The sequence below is a fragment of the Candida theae genome, assembly GCF_024610275.1.
Source record: "Candida theae strain CBS 12239 chromosome Unknown scaffold14, whole genome shotgun sequence".
Classification (NCBI taxonomy): domain Eukaryota; kingdom Fungi; phylum Ascomycota; class Pichiomycetes; order Serinales; family Debaryomycetaceae; genus Lodderomyces; species Lodderomyces theae.
Window position 1 is genome coordinate 22,501 of NW_026261482.1, and position 23,137 is coordinate 45,637.

At 40.2% G+C, this 23,137-nt stretch overlaps 10 protein-coding genes across 10 annotated transcripts in view; 2 read left to right on the plus strand and 8 right to left on the minus strand. All coding sequences in view use genetic code 12, as the record gives it.

The window, feature by feature from the left end:
• SFL2 (Sfl2p) overlaps window positions 1-2,517 on the plus strand; it is a gene marked incomplete at both ends in the record, with an annotated part of 3,705 nt that extends 1,188 nt beyond the window's left edge. The window contains one exon of the mRNA XM_051754432.1: window positions 1-2,517. This exon is cut by the window's left edge and continues 1,188 nt beyond it. Coding sequence (XP_051606557.1) covers window positions 1-2,517 — 2,517 coding nt within the window.
• A 1,895-nt stretch (window positions 2,518-4,412) lies between these two features.
• On the minus strand, window positions 4,413-5,096 carry KGF57_004878 (uncharacterized protein; the record flags this gene model as incomplete). Its single annotated transcript, XM_051754434.1, has 1 exon — window positions 4,413-5,096. The coding sequence occupies one exon, from the start codon at window positions 5,094-5,096 to the stop codon at window positions 4,413-4,415; it is 684 nt and encodes a 227-aa protein (XP_051606558.1).
• Window positions 5,097-6,445: 1,349 nt separating this feature from the next.
• Window positions 6,446-7,294, minus strand: KGF57_004879 (PGA30; the record flags this gene model as incomplete). The annotated part of the gene is made up of 1 exon (XM_051754435.1): window positions 6,446-7,294. One exon carries the CDS (start codon window positions 7,292-7,294, stop codon window positions 6,446-6,448), a length of 849 nt encoding a protein of 282 aa, XP_051606559.1.
• A 1,236-nt stretch (window positions 7,295-8,530) lies between these two features.
• On the minus strand, window positions 8,531-9,043 carry KGF57_004880 (uncharacterized protein; the record flags this gene model as incomplete). The annotated part of the gene is made up of 2 exons (XM_051754436.1): window positions 8,531-8,928; window positions 9,019-9,043. The coding sequence occupies 2 exons, from the start codon at window positions 9,041-9,043 to the stop codon at window positions 8,531-8,533; spliced, it is 423 nt and encodes a 140-aa protein (XP_051606560.1).
• A 1,224-nt stretch (window positions 9,044-10,267) lies between these two features.
• On the plus strand, window positions 10,268-11,461 carry KGF57_004881 (T2 family ribonuclease; the record flags this gene model as incomplete). Its single annotated transcript, XM_051754437.1, has 1 exon — window positions 10,268-11,461. One exon carries the CDS (start codon window positions 10,268-10,270, stop codon window positions 11,459-11,461), a length of 1,194 nt encoding a protein of 397 aa, XP_051606561.1.
• Window positions 11,462-11,963: 502 nt separating this feature from the next.
• On the minus strand, window positions 11,964-13,313 carry SAH1 (adenosylhomocysteinase; the record flags this gene model as incomplete). The annotated part of the gene is made up of 1 exon (XM_051754438.1): window positions 11,964-13,313. The coding sequence occupies one exon, from the start codon at window positions 13,311-13,313 to the stop codon at window positions 11,964-11,966; it is 1,350 nt and encodes a 449-aa protein (XP_051606562.1).
• A 537-nt stretch (window positions 13,314-13,850) lies between these two features.
• On the minus strand, window positions 13,851-16,535 carry GLN3 (nitrogen-responsive transcriptional regulator; the record flags this gene model as incomplete). The annotated part of the gene is made up of 1 exon (XM_051754439.1): window positions 13,851-16,535. One exon carries the CDS (start codon window positions 16,533-16,535, stop codon window positions 13,851-13,853), a length of 2,685 nt encoding a protein of 894 aa, XP_051606563.1.
• A 1,020-nt stretch (window positions 16,536-17,555) lies between these two features.
• On the minus strand, window positions 17,556-18,953 carry KGF57_004884 (uncharacterized protein; the record flags this gene model as incomplete). Its single annotated transcript, XM_051754440.1, has 1 exon — window positions 17,556-18,953. One exon carries the CDS (start codon window positions 18,951-18,953, stop codon window positions 17,556-17,558), a length of 1,398 nt encoding a protein of 465 aa, XP_051606564.1.
• A 596-nt stretch (window positions 18,954-19,549) lies between these two features.
• On the minus strand, window positions 19,550-21,001 carry KGF57_004885 (metallodipeptidase; the record flags this gene model as incomplete). Its single annotated transcript, XM_051754441.1, has 1 exon — window positions 19,550-21,001. One exon carries the CDS (start codon window positions 20,999-21,001, stop codon window positions 19,550-19,552), a length of 1,452 nt encoding a protein of 483 aa, XP_051606565.1.
• Window positions 21,002-21,327: 326 nt separating this feature from the next.
• On the minus strand, window positions 21,328-23,118 carry KGF57_004886 (uncharacterized protein; the record flags this gene model as incomplete). Its single annotated transcript, XM_051754442.1, has 1 exon — window positions 21,328-23,118. One exon carries the CDS (start codon window positions 23,116-23,118, stop codon window positions 21,328-21,330), a length of 1,791 nt encoding a protein of 596 aa, XP_051606566.1.
• Window positions 23,119-23,137: the final 19 nt, after the last annotated feature.

Here is a 23,137-nt window from a genome sequence, read left to right on the forward strand (position 1 = left end):
TCTTCATCTACAAAGTATCCACCATCGCAAAGGTATACATCAGTTGCTTATCCTCCAGAGCAAGTACAGCCTCAGTCGGCTTATTATCAAGAGCAACAACAATACACAGACATTTCGCCAGCATCAAGTAAACACTTGACCTCCAATGAGGAACTGTTTCCACACAAATCACAGCAACAAGTGAAGAAAGAATTTTCACAACAGAAGGAGCAGCCGCAATGGTTACCACGTTCAACTTCTCCTCCTCAAACTACGCAACCACTGAAGCCAGAAGGTGACGTTGGAACCCGCACCAAAGGTGGAGCTGAAACAGAAACTGAAGGTGAAGCAGCCCCTCTGGCGGCAACCCCTTCAGTGGAACTGTTTGCTCCTAATCTTCATTTTAGAAAAGTGTGGGATGACCATCATGGTTCACGTCAGAGAAACCCTTCGTTGTTATGCGACCCTTTGGCCTCAGTGCCACAACCATTTTCAACATCGTCATCAACAATGGGAAGGGAAGGAGTTGTGGGTACCTCGGTGACTCCGCCAATTGGAGGCTTGGCTAATACTAGAGGTATTTCCCCATCGTCAACAGTGGGCCACCGATTATCTATTCAGAGAAGTTTTTCTTCAAACACTATTAACTCACGACAATCAGTTACTTTGCCACCACCTTCATCTATTCACCGTCCAAGTTCGTTACTTGCCAATTCAAGTTTTTCATCACAGTCGACAATATTGCAGTCGCCGTTGCCTTCTGCTAGAAATGAGTCTTTGGCTTCCACCATTACCCCAATTGTGGCACCTATTCCTCATCGGAATAGCATTACTAGCACCACCACCAACAATAACAACAACAATAATAATAATGACAATGATAACAAATCAGCTGGGCCCACTGCAAATTCTGGAGTTGAAGGATCTGCTGCGCCAACCTACTCCTTGCCCTTGACACCAATTGGCAAGGTGAGACCTGCATCAGAGAATCAACATCAAACGAGTTTGGAGTCTCATGTGCAATCGCGCTCACTTCCAGGATCTGCTTCGGGAGGAAGTTCAAGTACGAGGATGGGCCCACCAATTCCACCCACCAAGATTCCTTCCATATCCAGCTCGTTGCTGGATCGATTACGTCCCTCGGTGTTTGAAATCCATGCCATGAATAAGCGGGACACATTGGGCTCCATTAGTGGATCAGTAGGTGGGGTTGTCGGTGGCGGTGGCGGTGGCGGTGGCAGTGGCCCCAATAGTGCACCAGGAAGTATATCAGCTAGCGGTGTTGGTAATGGAGGGTCGGGCTCAGGATCTATTGGATCGCATTCGACGATGCTGATTTTTTCAAACAAGTCATCGTCTATTTCATCTACTCAATCATCATTCTCGTATCCTTTTCAACGTACATCGTCATTTGGCGGATCAATATCATTTGCAACAAAGAGTTCAATATCTATTGCACCACATGAAGTTGAAGCAGATGAGGCGAGTGGTAAATTGAGACCAGCCACTCCTCAATCCCCGGGACACTTTGAAGGACAGTCACTGACAGTAGCAATGACAACAAATAATGCATCTATGAGTGCTACATCAGAAGATAATGGAGCAGGAGGAGCAGGAGGAGCAGGAGATGCAACAGGCATTGCTTCAACGATATTGAAACGAACCCTGCTGCTGAGACCAACCACGCCCGTAATTGGGCACGGACCAACAATGCATAATCCAAGATCAAGCTCACCTTTATCGAAAAGCAGCCATCACTACCACCATCATCACCATCAACATCATCATGAAAACAGTGGAGCCGTTTCGAAACCACCCTTGAATAAGAAAGTTAGTGTTACTTCGTTGCTTGATGACTCAGCCACAAACGCCAAGGCATTGCCCAAATTCTCACAAGCTGTGGCTCATGCCATTGCCAGATCTAGATCTACGTCTCCAACTACTGTGCGAGCTCCTCCATCCCCGCTGCAAGGGCCGCCAGTGTCGCTGTCTTCATCGAGCGTAAGTGCAAACGCAAACGCAAGCTCAAACGCAAGCTCAAACGCAAGCTCAAATGCTCCTACGTTTACCTCGCCTTACAAGACACCAATTGGATCAAATAAACCAAGTGGGATTACATCGGGACACATTGGTGCTGATGTGTCTAGCACTATGGGGTTGGAATCTAAGCAGCCGCTCTATATGTCGTCGCTGATTCGAGAGGAGAAGAATTCACATTCGTCGTCGTCTAGTAGCGAAGACAATGGTAATAATGCGAGTCGGATTACTGCTGAATGGGGGACAAAACGTGTTTACAAAGAATGGATGTTAAGAGGTGTGAGTTTACAAGAAGAAGAAGAAGAAGAAGAAGAAGATGATGATGATGTTGAGGTATATGTCGTTATATCTCGATTCAAATTCGAAGTTTTTATTTCAAATATCATCAGTTTTACTTATTTCAGTTTTACTTATTTCAGTTTTATTTTATTTTATTTTTCATGTGTATATGTGTGTTTTAATATAGAGAGTAATTTTTGCTATACCCAAGCATGCATTTGAAGATTCAGTGTGAGAGTAGCCAGTAGCAAGTAAAGTGTGTGTCACATGATGGAATGAGAGCAAGTGTCCGGGTTGCGTGGGGTATTTTAGTTTTAGTTTTAGTTTTGGTTTTAGTTTTGGCGTTGTTTTGCTTTGGCGTTGTTTTGCTTTGGCGTTGTTTTGCTTTGGCGTTGTTTTGCTTTGGCGTTGTTTTGCTTTGGCGTTGTTTTGCTTTGGCGTTGTTTTGCTTTGGCGTTGTTTTGCTTTAACGTTGTTTTGCTTTAGCTGCGCCCTGGATATCCGGTACCCGAAGATGATGAAAGCAAAAACACACGGGAGTATGTAAAGCGCACACGTTACGTGTGGCATCGCCTTGAGTTTGTGGGCTCAATAGTGGATGCCGAGGCTAAACAACAACTAGCAACAAAACTGAATGTAGAACAATCAACAAAATGTGATGCAAAATGGGCAAAAAATGCATTATTATGTAGAAAATGAGATTGCAAAGATGGTTGTATGCGAGATGCTGCCTCAAAACACTAAAAGAACACTAAACAAGGGCTTTTAAGAATTTTTAAACATGTTTGTTTTGAACACAATACAAGGAGTCGGTGCTGTTTGAATTAGTTTTGTTTTTAGCCTATTCAAGATTTGGAGTTGGATATACATTCCTTCCAAACACTGTATTCGTACTCTGTTCAAATCTTATTCATCACGAACATTGCTACGTGAGTCTGTTTGCCCTCTTTAAATTTTGTTTTCATAAGTCTGTTACTCATATAATTTTGTGTATTCCCAGATCCTTCTGTTTGTTTGCTCTTTTTCTTCTTCTTTTGTTTCATTTATTTATTTATTTATTTATTTTTAGTCTTTTGATTACAATTTTAGTAACAAGTAACATGTAAGTGAACAATGATAATAACAATTATAATAATAAGGACAAGATAGATAGATAGATAGATAGATAGATATATATATATCTAGAAATGGGCCCATTTTTTTTTCATGTATTGTGTATTGGGTGATCTGTTCAACAGTAAACTTTTTCTATTTTATTTTTTTATTTTTATTTATTTTTTTTTTTTGTTCTGCTTCCTTGTCTTCCTCCTTGTTTTATATTCCATCTCTTTTACATAAGGAACTATGGATGGGGACACAGAAAGTAAAGAAACTTGGAAATACATGAATAAGTTCAATCTTCCTTATCTTTGATACTTGATAATCCCCAGTTTCTGTGCAGTTCATGTTTTGGGATGTGTTTGTTTTTTTTTTCACCGTATATGTATCTTATGCTAAACTCATATTTCTCATGTATATGGTATGCACAATGTATTAAAAGTAGGGAAGATGAGAAATAGAATATTATAGCAATTCTTAGTTCATTCTAAATTTTGCAACATGTGGACAGAATTGTTTTTAAACGCCGAAAATGCGAAAAAGACTTTGTGAGACATATTACAATTTGTTTAATTCGTATCAAGACTGATTTTACGAGATGAAGGTCTGTTTGGTGGCACTGAGTTTATGGTTTGGTTCTACTTGTTTAGCCAACTCTTTTCCTGTATTCATTCTGACAACTATCTTTGTAATTCATGATATAGCAGGTACCGGCGGAAGGAAAGTCCGCCAACACAGAAAAACGATACTAGGAGAAGGCATGATTGGAGAAAAACAAGGTGAACTGTAAGACCAAATGTGTGTGAACAACATACAACCTCCTCTATCTATTGAGTATTGAACGTCTTATGTATTCGTTCTTCTATAATTACCACCCCCCCAATTTATACTCTTACTGTATGGAAGCTTTTGGAGTGAAGTCAAGGAACCATTGTTTAACCCAAGCTCTGAAGCAAGTATTTCACATAGTTTTTATGCCTTTCAAAACAGTATCCCTTCTCCCTCTACTTCACACCATCTCAAAATGGTCGTACCTTTTTACCCTTGCCCACTTTCGCCTGATTGAATTTATTGACAGATCTAGATTTCAATGCCTTTATGTCGTCATCCTCATCGTCCTCGCCCTCATCGTCATCAAAGCTTTTTTTGGTTAACGTCTTATCTCCTTTGGCACCAGTGCTAGAACTAGCACCCTTCACACTAGATACTGGCACACCATTCAACTTATCCCTTTTTCCCTTGACCAGTTGCAATTGAGTCGTATGTCGTGATTGATTAAGTTGTTGTCTCGTTTCATTTCTCATCTTGTTCAATAATGCATTCATGGCAACGCTGCCCTTGCTCTTTGTGCTACCATTGCTAGTTGCACCATCGCTATTGCTCTTTTGCTGGCTAATATCTTTAGAATTGAGGAAATCGCCCACTGTTTGCGTCGTTTTAGAACTCAATCCTGAACCTTGGGGGATTACCCGTAGTTTCATGAAATCGTCTTGTGTAGATGAGGCAGTGACTGAATCCGTTTCCGGACTCGTTGTTAGCGCGCCTGTGTGTGTACTTTCCTTTGTTGTAGAAGCATCATTTCCATTGGATGTGCTCGGTTTGAGCCAATTCATCGCTCGTGCATTGTTTTGAGATATACTGAACTGGAACCGAGCTTGTAACTCTTGTTTTTTTTTAATTTCCTCGCGTCGACTAGGTGGCATATTGATGTCTCTGAGTGGTTGATGTTGACCTGTTGAAATTCGTTTCTGCCACTTTTGTGAAGAGCATCTGGTAAAACCTTGTTTCCTTTTTTTGTTTATTTTTTTTTATTTATTTTTTTTTTTTTTTTTTTTGGCTCAAACCGGTCTTGAAACCTGGAAGAACAACGCCAAAAAATTAACATAACTAGCCCCTGTATAATGGGTCTTAGGAATGCATTGCTTCAATTCCGTCATGAAATATGACTGCTATTTAAAGACCCACTTGTGAAAACGTTAGAGGAAAAAAGGAAGAGAAGAGGAAGAAAAAAAAGAAACTGCTCCCAGACAGGGAATTGAACCCTGGTCTACCATGCGACAAACGGTAATTCTAGCCACTAAACTATCTGGGACTTTTTCTGAAAAATAAGCATTTAGAGCCAATCTGTTGGGTAGTTCTGGATCACTATTCAGAAATGAATTACAACCAATATCATTAAAAGGAACGTTAATATCACCTTTTAGGGGGACTGTCAACACCTTTGAACGATTCTGAAAGCTTGGCAGAGTTACTCTTCCAGGCAAAAGAAAAAAAAAAAAACAAACAATAAACATTGTTTTGTAATACAAAGAGATAGCTAGGCAAGGCAAAAGTAGCTACGCAAAGAAGGATTTTGAGTCTACGTAGTAGACTAGCAATATCACTTGGTTTGAAGCTCTCCACTTGGTTGTGTTTGGAATTTCAGATTCATTTGAGTCCATGAAAGCTTTGATGCTCTACCACAAATGGGATTAATTTGATGTTGATTGGTTATTTTTGTAATAGATAGTAGTGAATGGGGACTTCCCTTTATAAAGCTACATCAACTTGCTTACCGTCTAGTATTGCAAATAGGGTAACGTGGAGTTGTATTACTTTTTTTGCGTGTTTCGTTTGTACAAAAGGTGGTGGTTGCAAAAAAAAATAAAAAGGAAAAAATAAAAAACAGAAAATCTCAAATCAAAACCACCAGAATTATTTATTTTAAACTCCATGGTGGTCGAAAAAAAATGCTTTCATTTATCTCTACATCTCATAATCCCAATCAAATCATTCAATTACAGAAAGCTAATGTATGAACTTTTTTTTCGAATAGTAGATACCCTCAACAGTAACCACTTCCATGTGGATGCACAAAATAAATGAACAACCATCCTCAGAGTCAGGTCAACTGTCCGGACTACCTCCCCCAACAAATGAATATTCAAGAAACAAAACCAAAACAGAAACAAAACAACACAGAAAATAAAAAAAGACAAACAAAAGCAAATAAACAACTCCACAAAGGAATACAGTTGCAAAAAGTACATTCAAGTTCAAAGGGTATTGCTGCTTAAAAGACTAAACCAGCTGCGGCGAAAGCAACAGCAACCAAACCAGCTCCACCAACTGCTGCAGCGGAACCTTCGTAAGCACTTGCTTCAGCATCCAAGGTGATAGCAGGAGCAGCAACACTAGTAGAGTTAACAGCGGCTGGAGCTTCGGCAGCTTCAACAGCAGCTGGAGCTTCAGTAGCTTCAGTAGCTTCAGTAGCTTCAGCCTTGACATTGTCAACAGTAACTTCACCAGCCTCGGTGACGGTGATGGCTGTTTCTTGACAGACAGTTTCACAAACGGTCAAGGTCAAAGTGGTTGGTTCTGGGCAGTAAGTGGTGTAGACGGTAACAGTCTTGTTTGAGTAAGCACCCTCGGTTGACTCGTCAGCTTCTTCAGCTTCAACATCACCAAATACAGCACTGATTGACAATGGGATTGAACCTTCGGCACCATCTTTGACAACGGCAAATACGTCTTCAGAGTATCTGTATGGGTCATTGATGTTCTTGGCGGCAGCAAGAGCTTCTGAACCTGGGAAAGTGACTATTCCATCTTCAGCAATGTCAACTGGCAATGGTTCTTCAGCAACGGTCAATGACAAGACGTCACCAGTGAAAGCAAGGTATTGTCTAGCTGGTTGTTGAGCACTCAATTCAATGTAGACAACCCTGGATTCATCATTGTATTGCAAATTTTGAGCAGCACCAAGGAAAAAGTAGTTGACACCAGCACCTTCGTGAGTGGAGTACAAACCTTGTCCGTTGACTTCTTCGTTGTCTGAAGAAGCAAAGAATTGGACTGGTCTAATGGCAGCTAAAGCACTGGAAGACAAGGTCAAAATTGAAGCTGGAACAAAGAATCTCATTGTAGTAGTAGTAGTAGTAAGATTAAGCGAGTGAAAATCTAGTTGAATAAGTAGAAGACTTGATGAAGAAAAGAATGGAAATGAAAAAGCAGATATTGAATGCTATTTGCAGTCTACTTATAGTAGAGCCCAGAACTCCAACTGACAAAGAGATTCAAACATTTTAAAACACGAAGAAACGGAAAACACCAGAAGTATGAATAAATTACCTGAATAAGCTGGAAATCAGGATTCTTTTATTATTATTTTTTTTTTGTATTTGTTTGTATATGCATATTTTCTTGTCGTCTTGGCTGAAATATCGTTTCAGTTTTTTTCCAACCAAGTATAATACTGTTCTTCCAAATTAGTACTGGAAATGCTGCGTGTTCTATTTACTGGGTTTCTTCGTGGTGGGTAATGACTTTGTATATGCTTTGTAACTTCGCTTAAGGGTGATTAGTGTATCTCTAACCTCCAAAGTTTCGCAGTTATCGCAAATATATGACAACGACACAAAACATTCTTACTAGCACCAATCTTCAAATCTGCTTTCCTTCTTCCTTTGCAAAACCACACCACTAACTCTGTAAAAAGAAAAAAAGAGAGTCCAAAGTTAATTCTAGAGTTAAGAAAATAAATTTACTTGGGTCGTTGTTGTTATTTACTTTTCAACCCAGAATTCAACATAAAACACGAAAAATATTTTTGAGCTTGAATGATATTTAGCTTGGAGGCAATGCTACATAGCATAAGGCGGGAGGCAGGCCGAATGAATTAGATAAAATAATAAAGAAAAAAGGGGCGGAGTGAGGTAGGAAAAGGAGGAGGAGAAGGGAGGGGGGGGGGCCGGCGGAGGCTATGCAGCGGGATATAAAAATGAGAGCACCACGATCAATGCCGTTACAAAGCGTGATTTCTATCAAGTCTTAATAATACAGAATATTAGCTACTTTATCAATCCAAGTGCAGCCGTGGCTGGCACAATGAACCACCAGTCTCTACCTCCCTTTCTCAATTCTACTGTATAAACTGGGTACATCACCCCGTAGTCTCGTAAAATCCAACAAAACAAACTTCAGCTAGACTCCCTCGCCCAACTACTTTACTTCCTCCGCTTTACCTTCCCTATGCAAAATAAATCACTCACAATAAAGTGATGTATGCAATATCAACAAAGAATCCGTCCAAAATTAAGTAAAGTACCAAAAAGACCCGTTCGTTCTGTCTGTCCTCAGTCAGTTTTTCTTTTTTTACTCATACCGGCAATGTGTTATTAATACCCGCCAACCTATCAATAGTCGGTGCAACCAAAGGATGACTCAAAACATCACCAATGTAAGGAATAGATCTCAAAAACTGGACAATAGTGCCAAAGAAATCACCAAACAAGCCCAATATTCCAAAACTTTCCAACACAAACCCGACAAATGACCATTTCAACAAGATCAATATTATACCCAATGCAAAACAGACTGTGCCCCTAATCTTTGTTGGACGCGTGAAAAAGGAAATTGTGCGCTGTGGGCCAATTATAAGAATGAGGCCTATTATGAAGAGCAAGTTGCCCAAGGCAAGGAAGCCGGAGTCAAAAAATGTCAAGATTCCAAATAAGAAGAAAAAGATTCCACCTGCTGTGAAACCAACACCAAACTCTAGAAAAAAGGGTATGAGTTAGTAACTTCTGTGTGAAAACGAGGTTTGCGGTTGTGATTGCAATTGCGACAAGACTGTGATTTACATACTTTGTCTTTCGGATAGCCAGATCATTTCTGTATCTTTATTTCTCTTGTGTGTGTGTGTGTGTGTCTATGATTTTGACAGATGTTTATAATTGATAAGGTTGTTGAAGTTGTGTTCCTGAAAGAAATTTTCTCTGTGTGTGTACAGTTTGTAGTGTCGTATCATGTGTTTGTGTGTCGCAATTCTTCATCACATAGCGCGACACCAAAGAAATGTAATTGTATCGAGTGTACTTCTCTTTACCTTGCCTATAAAAGGTAACAATTCGATTTTACACTTGTGGCTGCCTTGCCACAAACAGTCAGGTGCCATAAGGTATTTTAAATGGTAGCCACACAACTGCTTGTGCAAACACAGAGCCAAAGACACTGGCATTTCTTTCACATTTCACACTTGAATTACAGTAAACTACTCAGTAATCGCATTTATATTTCCTCTTCATCGATAATTCTCCATCTGGCGATAGAACCAAACTTCTAAAATTGAAGCTTGGTTTGTGACGCCTGAAACGGAATCTGTTGTCCCCCACCCCCTTCCCCCGTGGGCACTCGTGAACAAGGATAGACAATTGTTGCAATTCATGTGATTTGTAATTTGTGTAATCAAAGTTCAAAAGTGTAATTACACCACAATGTATTCTTCTCCCGTTGGAAGAGCACCCTACCTAAGTTCCCGGCCGTTATGTTCTAATTGAAAGTAGATCAACAGCAATTTTTGTGCTTATTTTTGTGCTTATTTTTGTGCGTATTTTACGTGCCTTTCAAGTGAATGGTCCTCAACTTTAAATGAACAAAGATTGTAAGAACTCGTGGGTGAGTTTCAGAAGAAGTTGCAAATTTCCCTACCATGCAGCCGTTAAGTGAGAAACTTGGAATAGCGGTCAAGCTTTTCAACTCAACTTCAAGTAGTAACAGCTCGCTTGCATCTCAATTGGATAGCAGATTTGCATGTAAATGTTCGATCGACTGGCCCCATGTGCACGTTTTACGTCGGTCCTTACACAAAACCCACCACGTCATTTTTCTGATAAAGCCACCGCCGATATCCCGACAAACAAAACTTAAAATTCCTCCTCCTCGTAAAACATTTGGAATTTCATTCTACACGTCGTCAAACAGAGACACCTATTGTTCCTCAGAATTCACTATAAATAGAAGCACGAATAACTCAACAAACCTTTTGGTTCGAAAATTAATCACTTTTTAGCTTGTTTCTCCCACACTTCCACGCCGGTGTCAAGTATTTACAAAAATGAAGCAATTTCTTATCATTTTAGCTTGTTATTTAGCTCGCACCATCAACGCCGCCCAAACTGTCCTTGACAACAGTTGTCCATCAGACTCACCAACCTCATGCTCAACCACTAAAGAAGCATCATGCTGTTTCGAAGCACCAGGTGGTATTCTTTTACAAACCCAATTCTGGGACTACAGTCCAGCTACTGGCGCCAGTGATTTATTCACATTGCATGGATTATGGCCCGATAATTGTGATGGAACATATGAGCAATTCTGTGACAACTCCAACACTATTGCTAATGACGGAAGTAGCGTTGAGTCGATTATTGTCGATTCTTTTGGTGACCAGGAATTGTATGATAATTTGAATGGTGTTTGGAAAGATATTAATGGTAATGATCATTCGCTTTGGGCTCATGAATGGAACAAACATGGCACTTGCATCAATACCATCTTGCCCAAATGTTACACCAATTATCAACAGTATCAAAATGTCTACAATTATTACAAGATCTTGTATGACTTGTTTGAGAATTTGCCCACGTACAAATGGTTGGTTGATGCAGGTATCACTCCTAGCAATTCGAAAACTTACACCAAGTCGCAGATCCAACAAGCTTTGAACTCGAAATTTGGCGCCAATGTGTACTTTAAATGTGATTCAAACAATGCTATCAATGAAGTTTGGTATTTCCATCACATCAAGGGTTCGTTATTGCAACAACAGTTTATCCCGATTGATTCATTGTCCAATACAAATTGTCCGTCTTCTGGAATCTTGTTCCCACCAAAAGGAGGATCCGGATCAAATCCTACCACCACAACTACCAACTCAGGACCAGCACCAACTGGTGTTCCATCGTCCGGTTACATCAAACTTAGTGATAAATCAGGATGTTTGATTTCCAATGGTAAATACTACACTTCGGGGACTTGTGCCACGTACCATTTTGCCCAAGCGGGAGAAGATAACATCACCATCAAATCATCAAAGGGCAATTGTGGAGTTGATTCATCAAACAACTTCAGTTGTGGATCGTCAGTTACTTCAACTGGATTTGAGGTTGAGAATGGACAAATCGGAGTTGATGGGAACTTCAAGTGGTGTTTGGGAGATTCCACCGGATCGGGATCCACAGCACAAACCTCGATTTACTTGAGTGATGGTTCATGTAGTTCATTCACCATCAGCGTGTCAAGTAATTGAACTTGTGTAGAATACGAAAATTGTTAGATTGATTTTAAATAAAAGAGCCACTTAGATGAAAAACTCCTCCCTTCTACGACACTACTCTACTATTGTCACTACACCACTGCTCATTTTCCAAAAATCCGTTGAGGATAAAATGTATTAACAAGAATATAAAAAAAGTGGGGTCCTTCTATATATGTATATATATATATATATAATAATAAAAAACATGTGTGTTTTGTCAAAATAAAATTAAAAAATCATGAAGTAAAAAAATAAAATAAAATGAACAGTTGATGCATCATTAAAACTTCTTTTGTTAAGAAAAGAAGCACAGTTATTGGGGGTGGTGGTCATTAAAAATGGTGTTGAAAATTTTTAAAACAAAAAAAAAACAATTCGTTTTTATAATCCTCATCGTATGCCAATTGTGTATGCAATGGTCTCTTTCTCTTACACTTTTGAAATATTGTTGAAATTTCAAAGTCGAAATGACACACAGGGCACAATTGTTAGTTTAATATCTGTAGATATCAGCCTTGTATGGACCTTCTTCTGGAATACCCAAGTAATCGGCTTGGACAGGAGTCAATTTGGTCAATCTGGCATTCAAGTGGTCCAAGTGGCATCTGGCGACAGTTTCGTCCAAAATCTTTGGCAACAAGTGGACACCAACGTCAAATGGACCGGTCTTGGCGAATTCTGGGAATTTTTCTCTAAATTCCTTATTGTCGGCATTGAAGAGGGCGATTTGGGCCAAAACTTGGTTGGAGAATGAACATGACATGACGAATGATGAGTGACCAGTGGCACAGCCCAAGTTGACCAATCTACCATCGGCCAACAAGATGACGTGACGACCATTCTTCATCAAGTATCTGTCAACTTGTGGTTTGATGTTGACGACAGACTTGGCATTCTCCTTCAACCAAGCAACATCGATTTCAATATCGAAATGACCAATGTTACAAACAATGGCATCTTCTGGCATAGCTTCGAAATGTTTACCAACAATGATATCTCTACATCCAGTAGTGGTGACAAAGATTTGACCAATAGCGGCAACTTCATCCATTGGAGCAACTTGGTAACCAGAGACAGCTGCTTGCAAAGCATTGATTGGATCAATTTCAGTGATAATGACTCTGGCACCCATACCTTGCAAAGCCAAAGCACAACCTTTTCCAACATCACCAAATCCGGCAACAACGGCAACTTTACCGGCAATCATGACATCGGTGGCTCTTTTGATACCATCAATCAAGGATTCTCTACATCCGTACAAGTTATCAAACTTGGACTTGGTAACGGAATCATTGACATTGATAGCTGGAACCTTCAATTTACCATCTCTCAAAGACTTGTACAAGTGGTGGACACCAGTAGTGGTCTCCTCACTCAAACCAAAACAGTCTTCCAACATCTCTGGGTACTTTTCATGAACCAAAGAGGTCAAGTCTCCACCATCATCCAAAATCAAATTCAACTTCTTACCATCCTTGAACGCAAACAATTGTTGCTCAATACACCACTGGTACTCTTCTTCAGTCTCACCCTTCCATGCAAAAACGGGAACACCAGCAGCAGCAATGGCAGCAGCAGCATGATCCTGAGTAGAGAAGATGTTACATGATGACCAAGTGACCTCGGCCCCCAATGCAACCAAAGTCTCAATCAAGACGGCAGTTTGGATAGTCATGTGCAAACATCCGGCAATCCTGGCACCTTTCAAAGGTTGGGATGGACCGTATTTCTTACGAATGTACATCAACCCTGGCATTTCATTTTCAGATAATTCGATATCTTTTCTACCAAAAGCGGCTAATGAGATATCGGCAACTTTGAAGTTGGTGGCTGGGGCAGACATTGTTATAAAAAAAAAAAAAATAGAACTGGAGTTGAGTGATATGGTACTCTTGTAGATACTTTTGTAATGAAAGGAAAAGAACAAGAATTGGCAAATTGTTGAAAATTTATCCAAGAATGAAAATTTATTTTTCAATGCTTCATCGAGAGAGAGAGATTGAGATTGAGATTGAGACACTCATTCATCTCCCCCCCCCTCGTGTCTTTTTTTATTTTTTTTTTCGATACTGCATATAAGCAGTATACAACTACTACAGTGATTTTTTATACGAGCTAAGGGTAGTGTACATTTGAACAATTAATCTTTACCCAGGTGAGATTTGATTTCACTACACGTGTTCCAACCCATTTTGCAACTTTTACAAACTTGCAAAATGAATAGAGTTGAAAGATCCGTCATAACATCATAATTGATTCTCTATTTTTTTAATACAAAATTCATTTGTAAATAAATAAAATACCGTATTTTCGCCTCCCCCTCCACCACAACCTCTCTCTCTCTCTCTCTCTCTCTCTCTCTCTCTCTCTCTCTTTATACTCACAATTCAAATTTTAACCAGTCTAAATCCTTATAATCAGCCATGGTACTTCCATCAGCACCTCCAGCACCACCATTATTCACCGTAGCAAACGCATCACTTGTACTTGTGAATTGCGTCAGCTTAGGCGCGGATATATTGATCTTCAGGGGCGAGATTTGTGTCGACGCCAATCGGGAACTATCTTGAGATGCCAAACTGGGAATCTCAAATCCATCTACACCACCCACGTCTTCATTATCATCGTCATCATCATTGTGCAAGCTTGTGTAGTTGCGGAAAAACTCCTCATCAATCATACTCATGTGGGAATCAACTGTGTCGGCATTGATTTCAGAAACCATGTCACTCACATTCATAATCAATTCATCGTCGATACCTTGGTGCTGCACCGCTGGTGGTTTACTAGCTCTATACTGTTCCAAAACCTTCCTTTGTTGAGTATTCATATCTTGAATGCCACGTACTTGGAATTGTTGTTGTTGCTGCTGCTGCTGTTGTTGTTGCTGCTGCTGTTGCTGCTGTTGCTGGTGCTGGTGCTGGTGCTGGTGTTGCAGTTTCAACTGAGCTGACAACGCTGACGTTTTAGGGACAGAAGATGGGAGCATTCCCAGCACATTCAATGGCGTAGCAGGTATGGAAGTAGGGGTATCATTAAAACTATTGATGAGCAATGAGTTTGGCGAGTTTAAGGAATTTGGCGTATCTGCAACATCGTTATTATGACCAACACTAAAACCGTGATTATTCACACTGTTATTATTATTACCACCCATATGTATGATTGTCGTGTTGCTGTTGTGCCTTGAGATTTGTGGATGTTGTTGCCCTTGCCCACTATTGAATTCCTGTGGAGTGTCAAAATAGTTTGATTGTGGGAACCGTTGATTGTGCATGTGCATGTTATTCGAAGTAAGTGAGTTTGTAGGTGTAGATACAGAAACGGTGTTTTTTCTAGGTATATTCACCAACGAAGTTCTTCTACTCAATGACGATGATGACACGAGTGAATTGGCTCGTTTGATCGAGGATGGGATATTGGAAATGTTGAAACTATTACCCTGTTGCTGATTCAACGACGCACTAGATGGGAATCCACCCACGCTGCCTCTCTTGGTGAAAGGCGATGCACTCATGACCCCATTTTGTTCAATTGTTGCCGGAATGTTAACCTCAGATTTCTTCCTTTTGAATGGTTGATTTTGGTTAGTGTGGTATGAATAGGATGAGTTTGCCGATGACGTAGCTGATGACGGAGAATTGCCACCTTGTTTAGAATTTTGTGGTATAGGTATACTCCTATTGTTGAATGAGTTGCTATTCAAATTAGTTGAGCTTGAAGTCTTTGGCAAAATGGTTGAATTCCTGAACCTTGTATTTTGTAGTGAGTTGGAAGCACCAAATGAGTTGGAAAATTGATTTGGCAATGACGAAGCAACAGTACTGGGGTTGGGAGCAATGGCAATCGGAGTGTGTTTCTTCAACACTGTCACACCATCGCCATTTCTTGTGCTCAAATACTGTGCTGATGCAATGTTCAAAGTTCGAGGAGCAGAACTAGCCATACCACTACTTGAAGATTTTCTTGAATTTCGCTTTTTGATGACATCGGTTTTCAAAGACAAGGGGCGCGTGGTACCATGCAACTTCAAAAACAATCCACATGCATTACACAATGTGTTGCCATCTGTATCCTTTCTCCACAATGGAGTCTTTTCAGTTTTACAGTTGAAACAGATTGTCTTGGTCACGTCTGCGTCGTTTCTCTTTTTAGGCACACTAGACTCTTCCCTTTCAGTTTTAATCTCCGGTTTCATTTCCTTTAGTTTGGATAGCGATGAAGTCAAGTTTGATTTTGGTTTTTCAGTTTCAACATCTGATGCCACACTTGAGGTAGCTGACGTGCCTGACGCACTAGAGTTGTTTCTTGAAGAACTGCTATGATCCGAGTCGGGAGACTTGTATTCAGTGTTTTTGTGGCCGACATGGTCAATCTCCATGGAGTCCTCACCATTGGATGCTTGCTGCAGCGGTAGATTGGGAGTTGCCGAGTTTTCAGTCGTACGTCTCGGTGAGCTATTGAATATCGGCTTGAATGCAGTAGTGTTTTGTAGCTCATCAATCGACAATGGAGATAGTAGGTCAAAAGTGTCTTCGTTCGTTCCCAGAAGGTGTACATGTCTACCCTGCCGCTGTTGATGTGGTTGTTGTTGCTGGTGGTGATGATGATGATGTGATGCGAGTGCTTGACGAAAGTCTGGTGATATACTTATATTATATTGATCGTTTGACACATTATTCTTCAAATGACTTAGTTGAGTCTTGCTATTTGACTTTCTCAACAGTCTATTTTCCATCCTTGGTTGTAAATTGAGTAATTTTTTTGCTGAATAGAATATGTCAACTAGTGAAGGTCCAGAGTCAAACGAGGAAGCAGCAGCGGAAGCGTGAGATTCAGGCGAGTGTCCTGAGTGGCTGCGTTGTAGACTAGACTGTGGTGGTGGTGATGGTTTATTGTGCCTAACGCGATTGTCTGCTGTAGATGGTGATGATGATGATACGTTTGAGTCCTTTGTTGTGGTTGTGGTTGTTGTTGAAGTGGTTGGTTCTGAATGGCTTTTGCTTGTTGTGAGTGATGGTGATAATACGCTACTGTTATTTCTTTCACTACCAACTTCCATCATCCTATCTCGCGGAAACTATTTGGTGACTTTGATTAAAGTGTAGGAGTGATATATGGTCTGCTGATTGATTCTATTTGTCCTGTTGCTAAAGAAATTTTTTCTTCCTTATTGTGAAGGAGACAAAGATTCAAACAGAGACAAACAGAGACAAACAGAGACAGATGATTTTCAATTTTTTTTTTTTTTTTGCTTCTTCCTTTAAAGTCCACCTTCAATTTCGGACACACAGTAAAGAAAAGACAACAAACAATACAACAGTAAGTGAGCCGTATAATACATCATATATTGCCCAACTGTTAATGCACATTTGTCTTATAGATCGTTCTAATATTGTTTCTGTGTTCTTACAAGGTATGTGTGTGTGTGTGTCAGTGTAAAATGAGTTCCTCTGTATTTTATATGCAGTACACAGTATGTCTCTCTCTCTCTGTGTTTGTGTGTCAGTGTGCCGAGTAAAGATTAGGTCGTGTCTCAAACAAAAACCCAATTTCTTCTTCTCCTTCTTCCGAACCGACAAATTGAGTCGTGTCTCAGAACCCAAACATGTGTCTCTGCTAAAGTTGTCTGGGCGTCTATACTACATTCCATCAAGTGGAAGCTGACAATTACGACCAGTTAACCAAACACATCAGCTGAAGCAGTGCTTTCTGTGGAATTCAAGGACCTAAAACTACATAGCACATCAGCCATGAATGCTGTTGTTCCTTGGTTTACAACCTTTACGCATTCTTTTTTTCGGCAATATTGAGTCACAATACTCAACGCCCACCACGTGACTCAATTTACCACAAAATTTGATTGAACAATAGCAGGCAAATATGTGCAGATCCAACTTTCATCAAGTACAAAATCACACTACAATAGAAGAAGCAAATGGCGGTTGTTGGCGGCTAAACTCAGATGAGAGTTTTCCTTTCAACCGCTTCGAATCTAGATACACACGGCATGGCTGGAGAACCTTGTTGCAAATTGACATTGTATACACGATCTGAAGTTTCCATTACAACGTTATACAAGTACTTAGTCCGTATTAATAACATCACCACTTTCAGTACTTCCACTTCCATTGTGCTGATGATGATGCTGGTGTTGTTGCTGTTGCAGTTGGTGGTGGTTATTAGAATTATTCAGCCTCGAATACTTCCCACCACCATACCTACCTTTTCTCTCACCCTTGTTGTCCATGTTCGATGGCGACTCAACATGTAATCTATACTCAAACCCAACTCCACCAACACGTTCATTTGACCCACTATCCACCGTCTTTATAGAGTCTGCCCCGAGTAAAATCTCATCGCACTCTCTAATGACTCGCAATATGGCATCACATATGATACGCCTTGCCTGAAACGGAGTCAAGGGCTTTTTAGCATCGACGCCACTACTCTGTTGTGATTGCTGGGACTGCTTTTTGAAATTCAAATTGGAGTTCCAAACGGATATGATATCCTCCTCTTTACGTACACTCAACACAATGCCACAAATATCATTATTCAAGACATTTTGCAAATCAGGAGCATGAGTAGCAGGGATAAAATTCCCCGTCAAGATCTTGATTACTATCCTCTCCCAAATCAACGCTGACCGTTTCCTCATTTTCTCAACAGACAATTGTGCCGATGGTCCATCGGTGGCAACATTTCTTTTACTTGAATGATGATAGTCTTGTGTTCTTCTGCTGAACCGAAATATCCATCGTCCTCCTTTAGCATTCAATGGATCTTCCCACACGGGATTAACTCCAATTTTGAAAATAAGAAACTCAGTACCGACATTTAAATTGAAACTGGTCTTGATTGATGTCAACATCGTCCACATTTGCTCAATTGAGGCAATATGAGAAATGGTTGTGGAGTTATTGTTCAAATCTGTAAATTGTAATCGGTTGGTAGTTTGTAAATAAGTATCAACACCGGGTTGTTCTTGCAGTTGCAGTTGCAGTTGCAGTTGTAACGAGGTCGAATCATCATCTTTGGTAGTGGTAGTTGACGCGACTGTTTCAGCATCTTCAGTCGTGATTGTTACTGAACCTTGCTGCTGCTGCTGTTGCTTCTTCTTTCTCAAATGATGCCATACTGTCCAACAATAAGGTAATACATGATCATTTTCTGATACTGTTGCCAATGCTTCTTCAGTCAATTTAGCAACGTCCAACTTGGGCAAATTTGCCAACTGCTGCGATGATGTGTGGTGCTGCAGTTGAGGTTGCAGCGACTGCCCACTGCCAAAATTCACACTGTCGCTTACCTGACTGCTGTTACTGCTTTGATGCTGATGATGAAATTTCGATCTCGGTGGAAAACTCGTTTGAAAACTTTGCACTGGCGTTGACGATGGCGACGAGCTTGCAGACGAGTCAGCATTTTGGTTCATTATTCTATTGAACAAGGACTCTGCCCTTTTTAAATTATCAGACATGATTGAATGTTGTAAGGTGTGTTGTTAAGTTTATGCCAATGAAAAATTCCCAACGTTTTGATGATGATGACGTAAAGTAAATGAAAATATACAGTTAGAATTTAGTAGTGACCATGAATTTTTTGAAACTTAGTGATCCTCTTTAAGTAGTGTACATTAATTGCAAATAAATTATTAGACTAACTGGGTCTAATTGGTTGGGTATGTAAAGCTAATACGGAAAATGATGTGCCGTAGATGATTTTGATGAGATTGAAAATTGCAAAAACAGATGGAAGAGAGAAAAAAAAAAAAAAGAAAATTTCTTCACTCTATTTTATGCTTACACGCACTCGACTTTTCTGCGCTTTTGCTTAAATTTCTCACAGACTAATTGCTGAGGTAGAGAAAGGGCTAGATTCAGGTCAAATGACCTACCGGGATTGAGGTTAACAAGCACCACAAACACATCTCGAGTCGGTACAAATACTCTGTGTCTCATTCAATTTAAAAATTCAAGCGACATGTTTTCTAGATTTCCCATACGATATGCTTTTCACGTCTCTACAATCTCTGGCAATATTGAATACATAAAATTCTCTACCTAATTACCCCCCTTAAGCTTTAGCATAGTAGTGCAAGTATCCACCCAAGGTCTTACATCCGTTAATGTAGTTACTGACGTCCAACTTTTCATTAATGGAGTGAGCACCGTCATCACCTCTTCCCATTGGCAACAACAAGACATCAACACCCAATTCCTTCTCAAATGTCAATGTGATTGGGATAGAACCACCCTCTCTGGTAAAGTCGGGTACAACATTCCACACATCCTCGGTGGCCCTAGCGGCGGCTTGGAAACTTTCGTTGAATGGATTAGAAACCCAGTAGTTACCATCGTGGATCAATTCCACTTTAAACTCATTGGGTGAGTTCAATTTGGCAAATTCTTGGTTGATGTGCTTAAACACCAATTCATCCAATTTCTTGGAGTCAATGTCGGGAACAGTTCTGATGGAAAACTTACCCACAACTTTCGATGGGATAACTGTCTTGGCACCAGCTCCAGAAAATGCACCTTCGATACCATGCAATGATAAAGATGGGAACCTCCATCTATGTTTCAAAATATCCTTCTTGTTTTGATGCAAAGCGGTGTTTGAACCCGATGCTGCATTCAATTCTTCGACTGAAAAGGCAATATCATCATACAATTTATCCTCCTTCTCGGTTACTGGCGCAACCATTTCATCAACTCCTGGAATCAAGATCTTGCCACTTCCATCAACTAAAGTAGACATGATCTTAATCAAGTCAGTCATTGGCTCAGCAATGATTCCACCAAAGATACCACTGTGCAAATCAGCACCGGGTCCTTTTACAATGATTTGATAGTAGTTGCATCCCCTCAAACCATAAGTCAATACTGGTTTCGTAGTTCCCAACCAGTAATTGTCGGAGATTGTAACTTGTTCAACATCTTTGAAATATTGCTTGGCTTCTTTCGCAACCAACTCATCCAATCCCAAAGATCCACTCTCTTCCATACCTTCAAAACAAACAACCAAGTTAACCGGCAACTCCCAACCCAACTTGTTGTGAGCCTCAACAACATTCAACCATCCCATCACGGGTCCTTTATCATCAGTCGAGCCTCTACCATACAAAATATCCTTCGTCTTATCATAATGCATCGTGAATGGTTCAGTACCCCATCCATCTTCTTTCAAAGCAGGCTGAACGTCATAATGTCCATACACCAAAACCGTCTTCTTTTTAGGATCAGAGCCAAATCTACCCAAGACGATAGGGGGCAATTGCAAATTGGCATCTTGGACTGGTGGCGGTTGAGTGCCCAATTCCTTGACCTGGATATCTTGGAATCCCAAGTTTGTCAATTCTTCAACGAGGAATTTTGACATTTCGACAACCTTTGGTCTGAGCAGTTCATCTGATGATACTGAGGGGATGGAAATGGCTTTGGATAACCTGTCAATGAATTGAGGTTTCAATTCATCAATGGTTTTGAAGAGTGGTTCTAATGGGAGTTTATCGTACTTTTCTGACATCTGGCGACGAGGAGGTGGGGGGGAGGATCTAGTGTTGTGATAGTCAGTTGTGTCTGATTGATGACAATTGATAGGATTAGTGTGGACGGGTTTATAAATTTTAGAAAAAAACTTTTCCTTTGTACGGCGTTTTTCCCTCGCTTCCTGGAGTTATTCCCTCTTTTTTAGCCGTAAGACTAAGCGGACCCCAAAAACAAACGGAAAACGCCATGCAAGTGTATAGTACAAGTGTCTATAAAAATAAGGTGAATGATACGTAAGGACTGTAAAGAGGAGATATTTAGACCCTACATCTACAAGCCATACAATCTCTTGCCGAAAATAAATCACCCATAAAAGAAGTCCTGATTAATCACCTTCAAGTCACTTTCCAATTTATCACACTGTAAGCTCAAATCTTGATGGAGGTCAGTCAAAAAGCGAACCATCTCCTCGCGATCAAAACTAAATGAATCAACACCGGTTTTCACGGCTGCCATTACAAGCTCAATATTAACGGATCCCAAGTCTCGTATCAACCCATAACAGCTTTGCAAGATTCTTTCCACTGAGCTCTTCATTGATCGGAGCACTTTCATATTCTTTTCCCGATCGAGTGAAAAATTGAACGGGTTAACTAGTATGAATGGTAATATTTTCACCTTGTAGTAGAATGCATAAATTTTATCTGCTGTTTGTAAATCATTCAACTCAAGAAGATCTTTGATATTGTCTTCGATGATAATGTCGTTAGCTATGTGGTAGATCAAGTTTTGTTTAGTAAACCTGTGAACACGTTGTCTGTAATCACTTCCAAGCAAGAATTGGAGATTTAACTCGTGAATGACGGGACAAAGTCGCTTGTCCGCTGCAAACGTCACATTTATTAATTTAATAATATTGTGATGCAACTCCAAATCCATTTTGTTGACTTTTTCCTTGTTGTTGTGATGAGGAAGACAGGTGTGAATTCCAGAAATGAGCACCATCAATTGCGTTACGAGATCTTGAGCATCATCTACTTTTGCACATAGTAATGGGAAATTGTCATGGATAAACAGCATTAATCCTCGCAATTCATACTTGTTTGCATTGTAGTCAGAAATTACCAATAAAAAGAATCTAGCCACTGTTTCAAAGTCCACGTCTGAGGAATGGAGATACGTCATAAACACTAGACTCAATCTCTGTAATTGAAGCTCTAGTCCGCTTGACTTGTGCTCTATTTTCAAAACTAGACCCGCATCACTTTTGATTAGCCGCGGGTCTAGTCCTATCTTGATTAGCAAGTCCTTGAACTCGTTTTCATTGAAAACAGGGTCGTCATTTAGTCGAATTAAAGAGGACAAACTCTTCAAATATCCAAGATTGGCCAGAGTCATACTCCTCAAAACAAATGACTTGAATTGCGACTTAATTTTGACATAGCCAGCTTGAGGATTTCTGGCAATCAAAAATCTCAACGATTGGCTAATTTCACTACCCAAATCATAATTCAGCAACACAGTTTCGTCAAATATCAGACTCTTTAAACTGCAAAAGTATCGAGAAATGCCGTATCCATCTACACCGCTCTCGTCTTTAGCAAGTAAACTTTCCAAATAGGCCTTATCGCGTTCCAAGTCGTATTTCCTCCCCTCTTCTTGATTCAACTCGTCCAATAGCCGTTTCATGCGTGATTCTTTCTGCTGCTTGCGTAGCTCCTCAAATCTCTTTTGATCTGCTATCTTTTGGTTCACTTGTTGCTGTTTCTCATACACCTGATGACTCTTTGCACTGGTTTTGAACACTGGTGGCACATCGATATTGAGTATATCATCGTCATCAGAGTCGTCAAACTTTGATTTGTTGAAATATCGCTTTTGACATGTATTACTCAGTAGAATCACCCTTTTCTTCCTTGGCTGTGGTGACGATTCAGTGGCGGAGCCATTACATTGACTAGCTCCAGTGGTTTTGTACAGAAAAGATTCTGACTGTGATTCTTGAATATTATGGCGTCGCGTCGATCGTGAGTAAGTCTTTTGTGGTTTTGGTTTTGGTTTTGGTTTTGGTTTTGGTGATGACTTGCGCAAGTTGAATATATCAAAAAGGTCATCCTCTTCGGAGCTAGTCGACTCAATCTCGTCCGAGTCCATTGCAACTGTATAAAGAGAT